This window comes from Alosa sapidissima, chromosome 20 (assembly GCF_018492685.1).
Source record: "Alosa sapidissima isolate fAloSap1 chromosome 20, fAloSap1.pri, whole genome shotgun sequence".
NCBI lineage: Eukaryota > Metazoa > Chordata > Actinopteri > Clupeiformes > Clupeidae > Alosa > Alosa sapidissima.
In genome coordinates, this window is record NC_055976.1 from 23,916,881 (window position 1) to 23,934,454 (window position 17,574).

Genomic DNA, 17,574 nt, shown 5'->3' on the forward strand with positions numbered 1-17,574 from the left:
CAGCTACAGTACAAGCGATTTACAGTTTACCTTAAAGAACTTGTCGATTTTGCCAAGGTTTATCCTCTTCTTGGCATCTAGTTTGTAGATGTTGCTGACATTTCCGTCCATCAGGTAAAGGCCAAACCCCATGACCTGAAAATGAACAAATGCTAAGCCACTGCAGTAGTGATCGGGGAGGGAAAGATAGAGAGATAGATAGATAGAGAGAGAGATAGATAGATAGATAGATAGATAGATAGAAAGAGAGTAGAAAGGGAGGGGGGATTGCAGAGCCTGCTACCTTTAGCAGCATGTGTTTCTCGCTGGGCGTTAGGTACATCTTGTTCTCGTAGTAGTCCACACAGATGTTGACGATGTCGGCCAGGAGCTCCTCGTAGCCGGGGATCACCTCCAGCTGCTGATGCAGACACTGAGAGGGACACACCACACACAGGGTTGGCAAAGGACACACACCGGGCAGGGCTTCTCCTGCATGGAGCATTGTGAGGTGGCCGCCTTGATCAAATGTCGTGCCGCCTCCGTCTCTCGACAAAAATGTTTTCATGAAAAACATTATTTCCTAACAAGCATTGACCTCTGTGATGGTTGTAACTGCCCTTGTGGGCCCTGCACCACTACGGTGATGTAGTGGAGTTGTATCGCAATCCGTGCATCAGGCAAATGCATTCAAAATTTCCAAAGAATAGGAGGACAAATTAACTGGATTTTGGAACTGAGTGGAGTCCAGCAGCACCCTGATTTCGCAACTATTGAAACAGGTATGAATATAAAATATTTTACAACCAAGCACACGCGTCTTCTCGAAAAGTTTCCTTAAATTAACGTTACATCCCATCACTGTAGCCTATGTTCTTTTTGCAGACATGTCCTAAATCACATATTATTTTTAAAGGAGAGTTCACAAGGAGGAGACTCACGACGACTGGTGAAACAGTGCAGAACGCAGATATCTTTAGTTCTCAATATAGGATTTGTTTTTGATGTGTTACTAATGAGATACGGTTAATTTGTCAGACTGGACTGCATCGTTATTTTGAACCCCTCTCATTTTCAAAGAAACCCCTATGAATGTTAAGTGGTATATGAAATTTGCATGGACTGCTTTTAAAATTACATTCATCCATCTAACAAACATCTTTTCACTCAAAGGACATTTTACACAGGTGCACACACACACACACACACACACACACACACACACACACAAACATACACACACCCAATGTGACTATGCCTCCCCACCTGTGTGATCCTGTTATGATTGGCCAGGAACATGGAAAGATTCTGCGACTCCTGGATAGACTGTGGGTCGGCCATTTTTCTGAGGAACTGAGCGGCTCTGTCAGCAACAACAAAAAAAAAAAAAACGAAACACGGACGTGCATCTACATTACTATGGCAACAGCTGAGAACATGTCAGATTGACAGCAGGGCTATGAGGTGTGAACGACTGCACCAAATGCCTCCTTGCTTTGGTGATCAGGGACACGAATATGTCAAAATATTTCTGTGCCACTGTCGACGTTAGAGCTTCCATTTCTGAAGTCAAGTATCAAACATTCAGTGATCATAGCAGAATTCAGATGTACTAGGAAAACCATCTGTTCAAGTATTTAATGACCTAGATAGATAGTTATTATATCAAGTCACTGAAAGCCTATACAACACAAAGGACAACATCTGCGCACAATATGCTTTCTTGGGGTATTTGTCCAAGTGGCCGTACCGTTTGTAGGCGGAGTGGTCGTTCTTAACGCTGCACTTCATGTTCTTCAGCTCGTCCAGCACGGCGAACATGTTGATGAACTTTCCCAGTGTGAGCAGGTAGGCCTCCGACACAAAGTCCTTCCTGCGCTCGGCATGGCACAGCCGCTTCACCTCACTACAGAAACGCTCAATGGCTTTCCGCTGGAGACACCAGAACACACACACGTGCACACACACACACACACACACACATTTAATTCATGACCTTTTTACATTAAAAGATGACTTATAAGCATACAGATAGACTATGACTGACAAACACTCCAACAGAGGTAAGAACATCCCCGGTCTAGTTTGAGATATTACAGTTTGCTTGTAGACCAAAAAATCCAAACAGTAGAGTAATATTACGGTCATAGAAAAAGCAATATGACACTTCAGCTGAAAACAATACAACAGTGGTTGAATAAGTCAGGTTCTCTCTGTGGTTAAATGTGCTCAGATTTCTCAGAAGTAAAAAGTCTGTGGTCAGAGGTGAGGAGCCATTAAATCAGCGTACGGAAACAAATCAATACCTGCTGAGTGCATACACAAGAAAATAGTCATAAATCTGTCATAAAATAGTCACAAATTTGATCATAAATGTTTCTTGCCAACCTGGAAGTACATGAACTTCATGAGCTTGGTGACCTCAGGTTCCAGCACCTCCACAGTCTTCTCGTAGATCTCCACCCGATTGGGCTGCTCATTGCACTTCACCTATACGGGCACAAGGGGGCAGCGTCACACATAGAGAACTGTTACTGCAACAGGGAAATCCAAAGCGGGAGTCTAACTCATGTCCCAACAGCACAGTCAATGTGTTTATAATTGGCCGCTTCCTTTTATGACTTCTTCTCATTTCTTCTCATTTCTAAAACATGGTTAACACGCACTGACCACATAAAATGCAAAACTGAACGAATAAACAAAACATCAGACGTATTGTCATTACAAAAAGAGGAACTAAAGCGTAGAATGGTTAACGGGTATTTTTGGACAACAGAATGAGCCACAGCTTGTACTACAGAGGCCTAGTGCCTTTTTTTAAGAGCAGCACTCTTGTCTAATGGGCAGTCTAACACAGTGTCCAGATGTGCCGTGATGCTGAACTGTTGTCTATGTCGTACGGAACATGGGAAACAGCCACTAAGGCCACTGTGGGGGGGGGGGGAGTTTGAATAAGTACAGGTATTGTAATAATTGGTCTAGGATAGTAGTACATGAACTGTCATGTATAAATCCATTGGTATTGGTGTGTGTGTGTTTGTGTGTGTTTGTGTGTTTGTGTGTGTGTGTGTGTGTGTGTGTGTGTGCGTACCTGAGGAATGGCTCGGGAGCAGCTCCTCCAGGTGTAGAGCATGACCGCATACTCGTGCCCCTCCTCCAGCATCTCATTCTGAGGAAGAGAAACCAAGACAGAGTGAGTGAGTGTGTGTGTGTACGCGTGTGTGTGTGTGTGTGTGTGTGTGTGTGTGTGTGTGTGTGTGTGTGTGTGTGTGTGTGTGTGTGTGTGTGTGTGTGTGTGTGTGTGTGTGTGTGTACAAAAGAGACAGATAGAGAGAGAGGGGGAAGTGAGAAAGAATAGCAGGAAACACACATGCACATGGCAACAAGGAATCACAGAGCTCTTCCTTCCACACTCTTCCTCGCAAATCAAACCATTCAAGTATTCAATATGAACAGAAAACTACGGTGCTCACACCATGGTTAGGATGTGACCCCTGACCCCAGCCACTCATCTGACCACCCATGGCCTGGGCTCTAGTTTTATTAGTGAGTGACATGAAAGCTGGCTGTCTGGTTAATGAAAATTGCCCTTGTTCATGCGTATCAATACAGTTTAATGTCAGCCAAACCAGCGTGACTAGAACCCGACATCGCCCAAATAGCAAAGTGGCTCTGGAGCTTGAGAAGTTTTACTGAAAGAACCTGACATCGCCCAAATAGCAAAGTGCCACATGGAGCTTGAGAAGTTCTACCGATAGAACCTGACATCGCCCAAATAGCAAAGTGCCACATGGTGCTTGAGAAGTTCTACCGATAGAACCTGACATCGCCCAAATAGCAAAGTGCCACATGGTGCTTGAGCAGTTCTACCGATAGAACCTGACATCGCCCAAATAGCAAAGTGCCACATGGTGCTTGAGCAGTTCTACCGATAGAACCTGACATCGCCCAAATAGCAAAGTGCCACATGGAGCTTGAGAAGTTCTACCGATAGATGCGTGGAACACTGTTCTCAGCGCTGCAGGGGAGTGAAAGGAGACGGGACGTGGCTTGTACTTGCCAGTCGGAGCACACAGCCCTCTCTCAGATTCACCAGATCAGGATGAGGACTAAATGGCCAATTCAGCACTCTGTAAGCCATCGTCCTCCCCCTTACACACACACACACACACACACACACACATACATACACAGAGGCACGCACACACACACACACACACACACACACACACACACACACACACACAGAGGCACACACACACAGAGGCACACACACACACACACACACACACACACACACACACACAGAGGCACACACACACAGAGGCACACACACACACACACAGGCACACACACACAGAGGCACACACAGAGGCACCACTTAAGGAACCCAAACTCAGAGCCAAGTTTGAGAGAGACACAAAGGCTGTTTAAAAAACAACTCAACAACAACAAGGCCATCATTGTGTGGGACGTTTGTCCGACTAGTCTTTACCTCGCTGTGTCTCCTGACAATTTCACAGAGAAGCGCACAATGGCTTGAAACCCATGAGGACGACGACGATGATGACGATGATGATGATGATTTGTTTTTGTTGCTTTTTTTAAATGAAGCAGTGTTTACAACTCTGCCTATTCCCAAGAGAGAGAAAAACGGCCCTTTCTGTGCTTTGGTACACTGGGTCGTTTAAAACAACTGTGCTCTACGAAGACCCCGGGGGCTGTTCCCATGATGCAATGCTGTCTGGGGCGTAATGTAGTGTGTGGCAGAGCAGGGGCCTCGCCTCGGTCTCTTACCATGCTGGAGTGCACAGTAGCCTGCTCGATGTAGCGGGCGATCCCGGTGACAAACGCATTTCGGTCTTCAAAGTTGGTGTCAAAGTTGGCCTGGAGGTGAGAGAGAGAGAGAGAGAGAGAGAGATAGAGAGAGAGAGAGTTATAAGTGTATGACAGCACAGGATGACAGAAGTAAATGCTTTCCACATAACAGCCGACTGGGAAGGGATCTCCTCGGAAGAAATCTGCCCCTGCAGCCCTCTGAGAGATTTCAAACTCACTTTCAGATCTCGGCTCATTTCACTGGCATCAAACATAAACCTGATTAGTCAGCACTGTACTGGATGTACCCCGCTGAGGCTTACGGCGGCTAAGTGAATTGTTGTATTTTCCGAAGCACGGGCATAGGGGTTTGGGCCACTTTTAGGACATCGGTTGAGTTGCTGCCCTGAAGACTGCTGCGGAATCTGCACATTTATTTTATCCAATTCCAATCCTGCAACGCAATTTCATCGCTACTGTACTTCCTTCTGCGCCAGCATAAGTCTCAGGGTTTCCTGCATTAGCAGGCTGATTTGTGTTAGCCGCTAATGAACCCAAGTGGACTGGGCTCCCTACACACCCTCTAGAGCCTCTGCTGAATCTGTGTGCGTTGCCTTCACATGAGTATGTTTATGAGTGTGGAATCACTTCTCCTGGCCGACTAGCACTCCTCAAGCCTCAGTGATGTCAGTGTCACTCCACAAACATGGCAGCCTGAACATGCCAACAAAACTTGCTTTAGACAAACAAATTACAAAAAAACAATGCAAATTGTTTGATATGCTTTATTTCAACCTCTAGATAAGAACATTTTGTTTAAGACAAACGCCTACAGAACTTGCTTTAGAGTATAGACCAACACAGTGATGCAGTAACTGCCAAAGACAAATGCCTACTAAACTTTTCTCAGATGAATCCAGTGATGCAAATGACATGATATGCCTAACTCCGCTGTTGGAATAGATGTGTGATCGCTTCTTTAAGACGCCACACTGCTGCTCACTCTCACCTCTGCTAGATAACGCAGCATAGGCCTTACAAAACGCCCTAACAAAGGATACAATGAGAAAAGCTACGGTGGGATCAGACAGAGCAGCAAGAACAGCACGGCGATGTGCGAACATGAGCATTAACCAGTGTGTACTTCATTGAGTGGTGTGTGTGTGTGTGTGTGTACGTGAGCATTAACTGGTGTGTACTTCATTGAGTGGTGTGTGTGTGTGTGTGTGTGTGTGTGTGTGTGTGTGTGAACGTGAGCATTAACCGGTGTGTACTTCATGAGTGGTGTGTGTGTGGGGCGATGTGGGGGAGTGTGTGTGTGTGTGTGTGTGTGTGTGTGTGTGTGTGTGTGTGTGTGTGTGTGTGTGTGTGTGTACACGTGAGCATTACCCAGGGTGTACTTCACATGGGTGGTGTGTGGACGTGTGCATGAGTGTGTGTGTGTGTGTGTGTGTGTGTGTGGCAATGTGTGAACGTGTGTACTCCACATGAGTGGTGTGTGGGAGTGTGCATGAGTGCACCACACGAGGCAGCGTGTGCAAAAAGATTCTGCATGAGGTGTCACAGTGGTATAGGTGTCGGATCTAAGTGTGTGTGTGCATAGTAGTCTTCTGTAGATGTGAGGTTACGCGTGTCTGCATGAAAAGCTCAGACAGGGTGTATAGTAGTCTTCTGTAGATGTGAGGTTACGCGTGTCTGCATGAAAAGCTCAGGCAGGGTGTATTTTCTCACTGCAGTGTGTTTATTCTGTGTTATTCTGCTGTTACAGGCACTACTGACAACGTTCTACTAAACTAAACTAAACTAAACTAAACCTCTGTCTGCCCACACATCTAGTCAGGCATCCACCCCCCCGTAAGGGGGACTGTAGAGCAGCACACCCATTAACTGTGTTGAAGAATAGTGGTTATGCCAGAGATCACCATCGGAACGCTCGTTGGAAGCTACAAGACACTACTTTTTTATCCAATCATAAATGTTCTGATGGTTTCTGATTGTCTTTCATCCTCTGTTTTCTATTCCGGTGCAGGATCCCTTTATTGACTGCTACAGAGCGGAGTGAGCTGTGAGCCAATGAGAGAAATCAATGGGGGCCGTAGTGTGTGTAGTAGCAGAGCCCCTGGATGACTGAGGTCGCCTAAGGCTAAGCAAATTGCGGCCTATTCTGTTTTACAATTGATTCCATTACTTTATTGTCAATGATGGCAATGGCAAATGGACCTTAAGAATAACAAATAGCTTTGCTGTTAACTGATAATTCAAGGTTTGGAATGTGGGTTTCCAAAATAAACAAGCATCACAATAAAAGTGCTACTTTTTCCCCCGAGCGCCGCTGTTGTAGCAGGCAGCTCACTGCGCCGGGATTAGTGCGTGCTTCACCTCACTGTGTGTTAAGTGTGTTTCATTAATTCACGGATTGGGATAAATGCAGAGACCAAATTTCCCTCACGGGATCAAAAGAGTATATATACTTACTTATACTTGACTAAGGTATTTTATGTAAACTGTGGTGATAGTTGTAAATGTAAATGTAGGAAAATACATCTTGGTTGCCTACAGGCTTACAGCTCATAGCAACACTATCCTTGAGCTGATGTACTGAATTTGCTGGCCAACTGCTAGTACTTAGTAATAGCAGATGGACTTAGTGGTAGTTATGGAAGAATTAAGTGATGCTGTCAGTCACTGGCACTTGAGAAAAATATGAATCAATTTAAAGTGTGCCTGCCTTTGAGTGCTGCTAGAATTAAAACTACTTAGAGGTTATGGGGCCAGCTGGGACGGGAAAAGTCTACACGGTCCGAAGAAAACGTTTGGAAGCTGTAATGTTGATCATTTACAGATATAGAAGGGAAGCTGGATTCCCTTTCACAGTGTAGTCATAACTTAAAAACGTGACCATTTGCTTCTACAATTTTCAGAATCTGCCTACCTCCACCTCCAAATTGTCAGACTGGTTAAGATTATACCAAACACTTCACACACTAATCATTCCCTGCCCTATTTATACCACATTCGAATACGTTTGTCTCCCAACATACACCTGATATAAACATAAGCATTTGGCCTATGTGTGTGTGTGATGCACAGTATAGTATATTAAAAGGTTGAAGAGATGCGCGTTTAGGAGAGTTTAAATTGCACGGGAGGAAGGGGGAGGGAGTAGCAAGCTAGCTCCCTGTTTTGTTTAGCAGCATTAGCGTAGCATACGGCGAGGGCACGCCTGTAGAGGGGTGGATGCGCGGATGGGTGGAGGTTACCTGGTACATGATGGAGGAGGGTGGAGGCTCGATGCATGGCTGCTGGTCAGGGAGGGGCAGCTCCTCCAGCAGGTCCACGTTGGACAGCGCATCTTCCAGGGTCACGTGGGTTGTCATAGCGACGCGGGTTCACTCACAAGGCAGCCCAGTCTAGGCAGAGAGAGAGAGAGAGAGAGAGAGAGAGAGAGAGAGAGAGAGAGACAGAGAAAGGTGGGGGAGAGCAAAAGAGAATGAGAGATGCCCATCAGTGGACGTCGTCTTCTCTAGACAAATACCTGGTGACTCATCAAGTGGACAGTGTATACATATAAATGAAAGTTGTTGTTGTTTTTGGCTCAACAGTGATGACAGAAGAAAACCTCTTAGCAGGCATAGGCAGTTGACCATAGGTCATCTGGATTGTTTTAATTTCCCAGACAAATATGACCCATGAAAGGTATATTAACAAGGAAGGACCTGTGCTCTTAATGGAGAATTTGGTCTTGTTAAAATGTTTCACTTCAGTTCACAGGTAGGCCTGCATTAGGATCAAACACACCATGGGCAGCAGCTGACCATCTCTAGCATTCCAGCCTCTTTCTCCAAACAAAACTTTGGGCAGCCTTAAACCAAGCATGAAACCAAGGGTTCGGTGACACAGTGGAGATGTGGAATTCAACATCTCTCCCGTCCTGTGTATATTTGGAATCACAAAAAAACTACACACACACGCACACACACACACACACACACACTTCAATGAATTACAATTAGCAAAACATGTGAACACTGCCAACTCATGCTTTTTCTCAAACGTGCCATTTCGTCATAACATTTGGCTTAGTGGCAGGCCAGCTGACACACACTTCCCCCCCAAGATGACTTCCATTGGTGGTGGCCAAAATGCCCTTCAGATGTCTCCTACACAAACTTTCCCTGTCTACCACCCCCCCCCCCCCCCCCCCACACACACACACACACACACAGCTACAGCTACAAAAAAAGGCCCGCTCACAGGCAATAACCAAAACAGGAACCTGCTGTTGCTATTCCATGACCCGAAATAACACAGCAGACAGAGTTCAGCGATACACTGATCAAAGCTGTGATGGACCACTCAAACATGACAGCAAGAATAACAACTGGCACACGTGGAGATAATCTTCACATGCCAACTTGAAGGTCAGGGGTGGCTACCCAACAGGCATGCACACACACGCACGCACACGCACATACCCTTATTCCTTAAGGGGACCATTCACATTGAACAGCACAGCAAGCAACACAGACATACCTCTCTAGTCTGGCAGTCCACTGGTGGTGTTAACCACAGAGACGGCCATGGAGGTTCTGCAGTGTCTAGGCTAGCATTATGACCCACACCCCACACAACCAAATCAGGGCCATGGGATGTAAATGATAAGCACTGTGTGCCAAAGCTCGCCACTCTCTCACAGTGGCAGGGCCACAGATGGGAAGGAGAGGCCCATAGAAGGCCCATAGAGGGCCCATTCATTCTCCAGGGCTTCTGGTGTCTGAGCGGGGCCATGACATTATGTATGCCTGAACACAGTGGAGGCTTCTGGGTAAAGCAAAGTGTGAGCAGATCTGACACATGCACAACTAGAGTAGTATTGACTTTTTAATCAGTTGTGGAGAGCAGTGCGTCGCCATCAATGGGACCACTGGGAAGCGCCGATAGGAGTGTGTGTGTGTGTGTGTGTGTGTGTGTGTGGGAGTGTGTGTGTGTGTGTGGGAGTGTGTGTGTGTGTGGGAGTGTGTGTGTGGTTGGAACTTGGTGGTTGGAGAGTCAGAGAAGTATTAATTTATTTGCTGGGACATTAACTACAAACACAACACTCCCACACGATCACCACCCACCTACAAAGCAGGCTGAGGATCATTCCTTTTTCAAACCCCCGGCCCCCACCTCACCCCACCACCGCCACCATCCTGTTCCCTTGACTGGGTCACGAGCTTGCTGACCCCCACCCTGCGGACCGACAGAGGGCTCGACTGACTGACTGACTGACTGTCTGTGTCTGCCTGCTCGTCATGTGGTCACCAGTGACTGGCCCTGCCTGACCTCCCACCAGCTGTGATATGCTCCTGTGCTAAAACACCATCTGAGAAACACATTAATCTACATATAAAACTAACCTTGTCACGATCGCACAGAAACGCTTTATTTCTTGAGGGGATTTTCAATGGAATATTAAGTAGGTGTCAGAGTGGAAACAGGGATAATTAAGGAGTTTGCCACCACATACAGACTAAGGAGATATTAAGCATGTGTGTTAACAACTCTAGGGCCCCCTTAATACTTTAAAGGGGATTGCATGGGCTCAGAAAGGTATGCACTATGTAGCAGTCTCTCTGATTAGGGATTAACATTCGCATTCACATTTGACTTTTGAAAGCACTGTGATTTTTGGCCTAGACTGTGAGTTGAACCAGAGTGTGATTTTTACCATTTTACAACCCTAGAGGACAAATGTTCATACGGTGGAAATCTGAGCTGTGGATAGATATACTGGAGCTCATTATATGACAGAAGAAAAACAAGGTTCCACTCAATGACTCACGATCACTTCTGGTTCAGTAGGCAAATGCATGCAAATCGCATGAGAACAATGTCATAACCTAAAGCCTTTATAGGAAGGGCCAAGCCCAGTTTGTGACATTGTTATAACTATCAGTCAGCTGAGCAAAGCATGCTAAACAACTAGAAACTCCTTACTAAAATGAAGAAACTCCTTACAACAAAGACATACCTCAATTAGTAGGTACCCTTAATAAGTAAGTCCATCAGAATTCCAATCAGGAGATGTTCTCAGTACTGCTATGCTTGATGCAGAGGGAAGTCCACTACCTCCAGTGTTAAGATCAAGACTGCATTCCACTTCCCTTTTCTAACATTAACTTTGTCCATATGACAGAAGACACAAAAAGCATTAACATACTGCAGTTCAGCTGCCCAGTTCCTCAACATGTTTTGAACAACTAAAGTCTCCACAAACCCCCATAGCATTTCATTAAGGATCATATTTCTAGTGATGCTATGCTACTCGGGAATCTATACAAAGGTCACAAGCGCTGTAACATCTAACATCACACTAATCAAATAGAATAAAAACACACTACTTACAACTAGTGTTGCTGATCCTAGACTTACCACCTGACTAGAACTGACACTTGACTGTTTAAAAACAGCACTCACTGATGCACTTATTCCTATTGTACTCTACCTTTTTTTAAATTGTCCTGGAATTGTTGTGAGAATTGCTTTAAAAAGCTTAGACTGTTCACCATGTTGTTAGTCGCTTTGGCAAAAAATGTGTCAGCCTAATGTAATGTAATGTAATGTAATGTAATGTGATACAGAAACGTACCCAAGACTGGCATATATCAACCACTCTGGTTCAGAATGAACCACAGATGAACTTCATACATGTGTGGGTACCTGATCTGCATAGGTTACCAGATCTGCATGATATGTCACAAAATGCATTCTGATTGGTCTGCCCACACATGCACCACATGTAATGATGTCACAACAGAGTGTGTGGGAGTCAAAGCCAAGCCGACCAAGCTAGCGCTCCTGCACCACTTGTAACAAGTCCTGAGGCAGACGTCGCCCTTTAATGCAGATGTAGACAGATACAATGATGGTGGAGGGGTGGCTCATGAATGCAAAAATTAAACTATTATTCTGCAGGGTATTTTCGAGGGTTTGAGAGACTCCTCCGCGGCCGCTGCGAGAGCAGTGTCTCTGGGGCACTGGGACGGTCCGGACCTCCCTCTCCACCCAACCGCGTAACCCTGGGACACAACGCGCCCCGGGAGAGCAGACAACGCAGCGTGTTTCATCAGCGTAACATACTGCTTGCACAACCTTGTGAGGGGGGAAAAAAAGGGTTTTTCATTTTCTCACAGCTGGAGTTCACCCACATACAGGAAAAAATTTAACATCCCTGTTGTATCTGATAACTACACAAGAGAGGTCATAATAATGATGTGAATGTAATGTAATGTAATAATGTAATTAGTAGTGAAAAACACAATGGAGCAACCTCCACCTATAACATGGCATTTTACACTCTTGTCTTTAGGAATGGGTGATGATGCTGTTGTAGCTTCCACAATGTTCTCCTACAACATTAAAACTAAACTAAACAAACTCCTATGACATAAAACTAAATTAACAGATCTGTTGTGCTGCACGGCAATGACTCAGGGAGTTTGTTACCAAAGAGAGAAAAAGAGGAATGAACTAGAACTGCATCGCAGTCACAAGAATCCAAATTCCTCTCACACATTCACACTGCTGAGCGACACTAGTGAAATCTCTCATACGTCTACACAGTTATGGCATCCATAGTCCTGGCTCAGGCCTAACGGCACACCATACAGGGTGTTTTGATATGGAGTGGCACCCTGGTTCTGTCACACAGGCACGCCTGCCCCAGGGTGAAAAAAAACAGTAGGTGGAGTTTCCTGTCACATGGTGGTCATGCAAACAGCGGTTTGGTTACTGAAAATATATGCTTGCACCGGTGACAATAATGGCACGTGTGCAAATTCACATGTCACTGACACATTGAAGGGCAATTCCAGGCAGAAATCACCAAGAGCCCCATAAGTCAGGCCATATATTTTCAATAAAACGTTCAGTTAAATTTGCCTTTGCAAAGTCTTGCAATCTGTTGACTTGATTGTTTTTGCGTCAAAAATGAGTTTCATTCTGAAAATTGAGTCATTGTAGTTTGTCTAAACCTACTTCACCTCATCAACGGCTCAAAATAATATATTTGGCTAAAATCTATGCTGTGTAACATCCCCCAGTCAACGTAATCTGTGTTCCTTAGATCAATAGCTATTAATCCTTCAGTAAGGGAGTTTTTTCTTAACATTCTAACAGAAGATTCTGTTCTGCAACAATGTAAGGTTCTAAAATTCCATGTTGAATTCAATGAACCCAGATATTCTTTAGAATGTTCAATTTCCAACATCCCCGTCACACCAGTGTGGGTTAAATAAATATAGGACATGCAGCAAAACATGAATGAGCACACAAATATCAATGTTTACAAGTTAATACTTTAAGGATTTCCTAGTTATTTTTCCAGATTTTGATCATATACAGTACAGTACTTCCATAGATATGAATTAGCTATGAATTACATTGTCCATCAAAAAAGAAAAATCAGAATGTGATTTTACATGATGGCATGGAATGGCCCATAGGCAAAGATGCATTATAGACAAATTAGTTCCATTATTCTACCATGGAAGACTGCCTACAGACCCAGTGTGTCAGTTGCCAAGCCTCATGCTGGCTAAGACCACACAGTGAATTGGATCCCACTGAATGGAAGGCTGCAGCACTGTGGTGCTCCACTATACTGAACACCATGGCGGGTCAGCATCAAACCAAGCAGCAACATTAGCTGGCAGTGCCCTACGCTGCTGGAGGATGCATACAGCCCCCCCCCCCCACCTCATGGTGGTTTCGGTTGAATCTGCACACAGTGTTTTCGAATCATAAACAAGCCGGACTTGTGGAACTCCCTCTGATGTTGGGCGGTGGGTGGTGGAGGTTGGGTGGGGGTGGTGGAGGTTGCATGGTGGGTGGTGGAGGTTGGGTGGGGGTGGTGGAGGTTGCATGGTGGGTGGTGGAGGTTGGGTGGTGGGTGCGGGATATTAGGTGGGGGTGGTGGAGGTTGGGCGGTGGGTGGTGGAGGTTGCATGGTGGGTGGTGGAGGTTGGGTGGTGGGTGCGGGATATTAGGTGGGGGTGGTGGAGGTTGGGTGGTGGGTGGTGGAGGTTGGGCGGTGGGTGGTGGGTGGGGGTGGTGGAGGTTGGGCGGTGGGTGGTGGAGGTTGGGTGGTGGGTGCGGGATATTAGGTGGGGGTGGGGGAGGTTGGGTGGTGGGTGGTGGAGGTTGCATGGTGGGTGGTGGAGGTTGGGTGGTGGGTGCGGGATATTAGGTGGGGGTGGTGGAGGTTGGGTGGTGGGTGGTGGAGGTTGCATGGTGGGTGGGGGAGATTGGCTGGGTGTTGTTGCTCCACCCTCTCTGTGCTCTCCATCCCCATGCCGCCTCTCTGCCCTCCGAGGCAGCCCACTGCCCTGCTCCTTCTGTGGGAATGGAGGTGCTGCTGATGTAGCCAGTGTAAACTTTCCCACACTGGCCCTCAGTGGCACAAAAGACCCAGGGGTGGGGGTGGGGGAGAGGGAGAGGGGGGAGAGGGGATCTCACTCCCCAAAAATCCCACATTCCTCCATACATCTATGCCTGTGCCACAGAAAGGCACTGCCACCAGAGAGAGACCACAGAAGGAACATTCCAGATCCCATGCAGATATCTTACAAAAATACTACAATCCCGGCTGGCAAACATGGGGCTCAAACATGGCATCATGCATGGCAGAGACTGTGGAGGCCGTAAGGACTCAGACTGCCCCAACGTTAGTCTCCAGGTTTCCCAGGAGGCAGCTGAGAGACGGGTGCTGGATGCATGTGAAAGAAAGAGGCCACAGGCACTTCTGGCCCGAGGGCGTAAAAGGAAAGGGACCACTGTTTTTGTCACTGTATTCTTAGATATGTTATGTCTGAAAAAGCCTAATGATAAAGAACAATGTTGTTTTCGTGGTTTAAAAAAAAAAAAAAACAGACTAAACATCTTTAACATACTCTCCACTTCCACAAAGCATCCGTGCACATCTGATAATAACAAAGACATGATACATAATGCACATTCATCCCTCTGAGCTATGTAATAGCACAAGGAATTTAACAGTCCCAAGTACATTCACATGTCAACAATACCATTCTGACTCCAAGAGATATCCTGGTGAATGTTAGGCTAACACTGGCTCCCAGACGCGTCATCTTTCATCTTGATGGAACTCATTTTGGCATTTTGAGGCGAGCACAGGCATCTCTTTTCAGTCCGAGCACTTCAGCTCTCTCTTTATCATAGACACTGAGGAAGAACAGGATGAGTCTGTGTAGAGTAGACTGTGTGAGTCTGTTTCTTTTTTACTTATCTACTGGTAGTGCTCATAGAAAAAATATTCTTCACTACAAGCTACAAATGTAGGAAAGCCAAAATGTGTGTGTGTGTGTGTGTGTGTAAATGAGAGGGAGGCTGTGAGAGAGAGACAGAGAGAGGGTGAGTGAGTTTAGTGAGCTACAAGCACTAAAAGTGTGTCATCTCCAGGTCATACCATTCACAGGGATGTCCCTCAGGCCTGTCCTATAAAGTGCTGTAGTGCCTTCCTTCACTGAAGAAAGGAGAACCCTAGGATGACTGACTAAACGGCAGTCTCTCTCTTTATGTGTAGTACATCTAGATGTTTAATTAGACTTCAATATGCATGACGTTAAGATTTGTGTTTGGTTGTTGATAACAGTAGCTATGGATAACAGAAGGAGATTCCCCTCAAGAAAGGGTAGTAAAATCTGTGCTATTGTGCTCCTTCCTCATCTAGAAATGTATGTCAAACATGTTTTATCAGGTGTGATCTGAGCATAGCATAGCCTGATCCAGCCAGAATAGACTAAAGGTCGTAGGCTATTCACGTGGAAATCTGTCACAAACATCAGAGAGGACTTGTATCTGAATGGGAGTCTGTAAATGTGTGTGTGTGTGCTCGTGTATGATTTGAAGTAGTGATCTGTTTCAGATTGAAGCCAAATCTAACTGTCACACAAACAAAATCTCCAGCCTGGCTATCAGCATGCTTTGACCCTCAGTCTGAGGGGAAATAACGTGACTCAACGTTGTTCATTAGGCAGCATTTATTGTCAGTGTATTTACTGTATTCCCAATTTCATCTTATTGTGTTAACAATGTAGGCCTAGGCTATAATTTCATTTGTCAAACAAAAACTCGTTTTGCACACACTAATCACGTTTGTTCAGCTGAAACACTGCTTTTGTTCAGAACCCATATAGAAACACTGTAACCACTTTCACCCGTCATATAGCACAGAGGAAGTGAATGTGTCGCCCAATAGAGAGAACCACCTCCATACCGCTTTACAGCGATACAAACGACAAAATAACAGAAGCCTCATCACCAACACGATCGTATGATTAAACAGTTCAGTCCCACTGAAGTCTTTGTTCATCAAATACATATTATTGTCTTCATATGGATGAGGAATCTGCGGTGATGAATGATCTTTGATTAAGCCTATAGCCTACGTTAGGTTCAAACACGTTCATCTCCGTCCAACCTGCTAGCTTAGCAAACCCGTCTCATCAGGCGACTCCCAGCTCTTGATAATTGCACAGAATTAAATGCAGCACCAACATTATATTCAAATGTTTAGACCATGAATTGGATGCAAAATCCGAAACTGATGGGAAAGTGAGAGATGAAAACGACCTCCCGTACCACATTTCCAAGAGAATCCTCTTATCACCCCACCCATTTCAGGGTAGGATGCTATCAATCAGATACCGACCGTGTAACGGGCATCGCATACATGATGAACCACGGATGAGACATAGAATCATTACAAAACGCTGGATTTCGAAAAGAAGAAACCTATGCCGAAACGTCTAGGAAGACGGCCTTTTTTTCTATTCTCCGAGAATAAAATGACGGTGCACCATGCACTGAAACACACCATTGGCAGGTCTGTGCCATCAGTGTTCGGTTGCTCATCTCCCCTCCCGTCGAGCACCCTGGTCCCACATCTCCGCCATTCACATGAAAAGGAATTGGGCTACCACATACCTGCAACTTGCATGTCCGTTCGGAAACCAACGGACGGAGAGTGGGGTACTCCGCTGTGAGAAAACCGATGATCGGGGACGTTTTTTCTCTCGCCGTCCTACAATTGATGCTCTCGTTTCGCTCAGTGCCTCTCCACTAATCCACCCCACACAAAGACCAGAAAATGGCTGCAAGTGCATTTCCTTAAAGCGACAACGACCACGAAACGCGCACACAGTCGTTTGGCCTCTGCGCTCTCTCTCTCTCGCACACAAATGGTGTCACTGGTCAATAAATTCTGCTCATCACTTAATTAAATCCGTGATGTACATGTAATGACAACCTCTGAACCTCCTACTTCACAGCCTACCTACCTAACAGCGGAGGTAAAGATTATTTGTTTGTTTGTTTTGCTTGTTTTGTTATGGACGTTTGTGTGATTTTATTGTAAACATGCATGGCCATAAAGTAACTTGAATGAGAAGCTCTGCACCCAACAGTTATGACCCGAGTTAACTGTTAAGAAAAAAGCCAAGTGTACTTTGATCTAGACAGTGGAGAGTAGATGGCCTTTAAAAACAAATGTCTCAGATGATTAAATATTTACACAGACAGATCAGTGACCACTGTGTATAACCAAACCCTTGTTAATGGCAGCAGTTCCCTTTCATCATCTCATGGTTATATGACATAATAACAGAATAGAATTTAGTGACTATCAGACGATCCAGTTTTAAAATGTTGTAGATTCCATCCAGGCTACAGACCATGTGGTCCTGGACCCCATGTGCCATATCAACAGGAATGCAA

General features: G+C 45.5%; 1 protein-coding gene across 3 annotated transcripts in view; it reads right to left on the minus strand.

Annotated features, from left to right (window-relative positions):
- cyfip2 (cytoplasmic FMR1 interacting protein 2) overlaps positions 1 to 17,088 on the minus strand; it is a 35,919-nt gene extending 18,831 nt beyond the window's left edge. For 2 of the 3 annotated variants that reach the window (XM_042074143.1, XM_042074140.1), the window contains exons 1-9: positions 16,786 to 17,081; positions 8,058 to 8,207; positions 4,777 to 4,866; positions 3,071 to 3,148; positions 2,368 to 2,469; positions 1,730 to 1,911; positions 1,246 to 1,342; positions 284 to 412; positions 31 to 135 (exon numbers count right to left, since the gene is read on the minus strand). In XM_042074143.1, the coding sequence (XP_041930077.1) occupies positions 31 to 135; positions 284 to 412; positions 1,246 to 1,342; positions 1,730 to 1,911; positions 2,368 to 2,469; positions 3,071 to 3,148; positions 4,777 to 4,866; positions 8,058 to 8,174 (900 nt within the window). In that variant the 5' untranslated portion in view covers positions 8,175 to 8,207; positions 16,786 to 17,081. Of the gene's footprint in view, positions 1 to 30; positions 136 to 283; positions 413 to 1,245; positions 1,343 to 1,729; positions 1,912 to 2,367; positions 2,470 to 3,070; positions 3,149 to 4,776; positions 4,867 to 8,057; positions 8,208 to 16,785 lie in introns of all 3 variants that reach the window. The other variant, XM_042074144.1, reaches the window with a different exon arrangement.
- Positions 17,089 to 17,574: the final 486 nt, after the last annotated feature.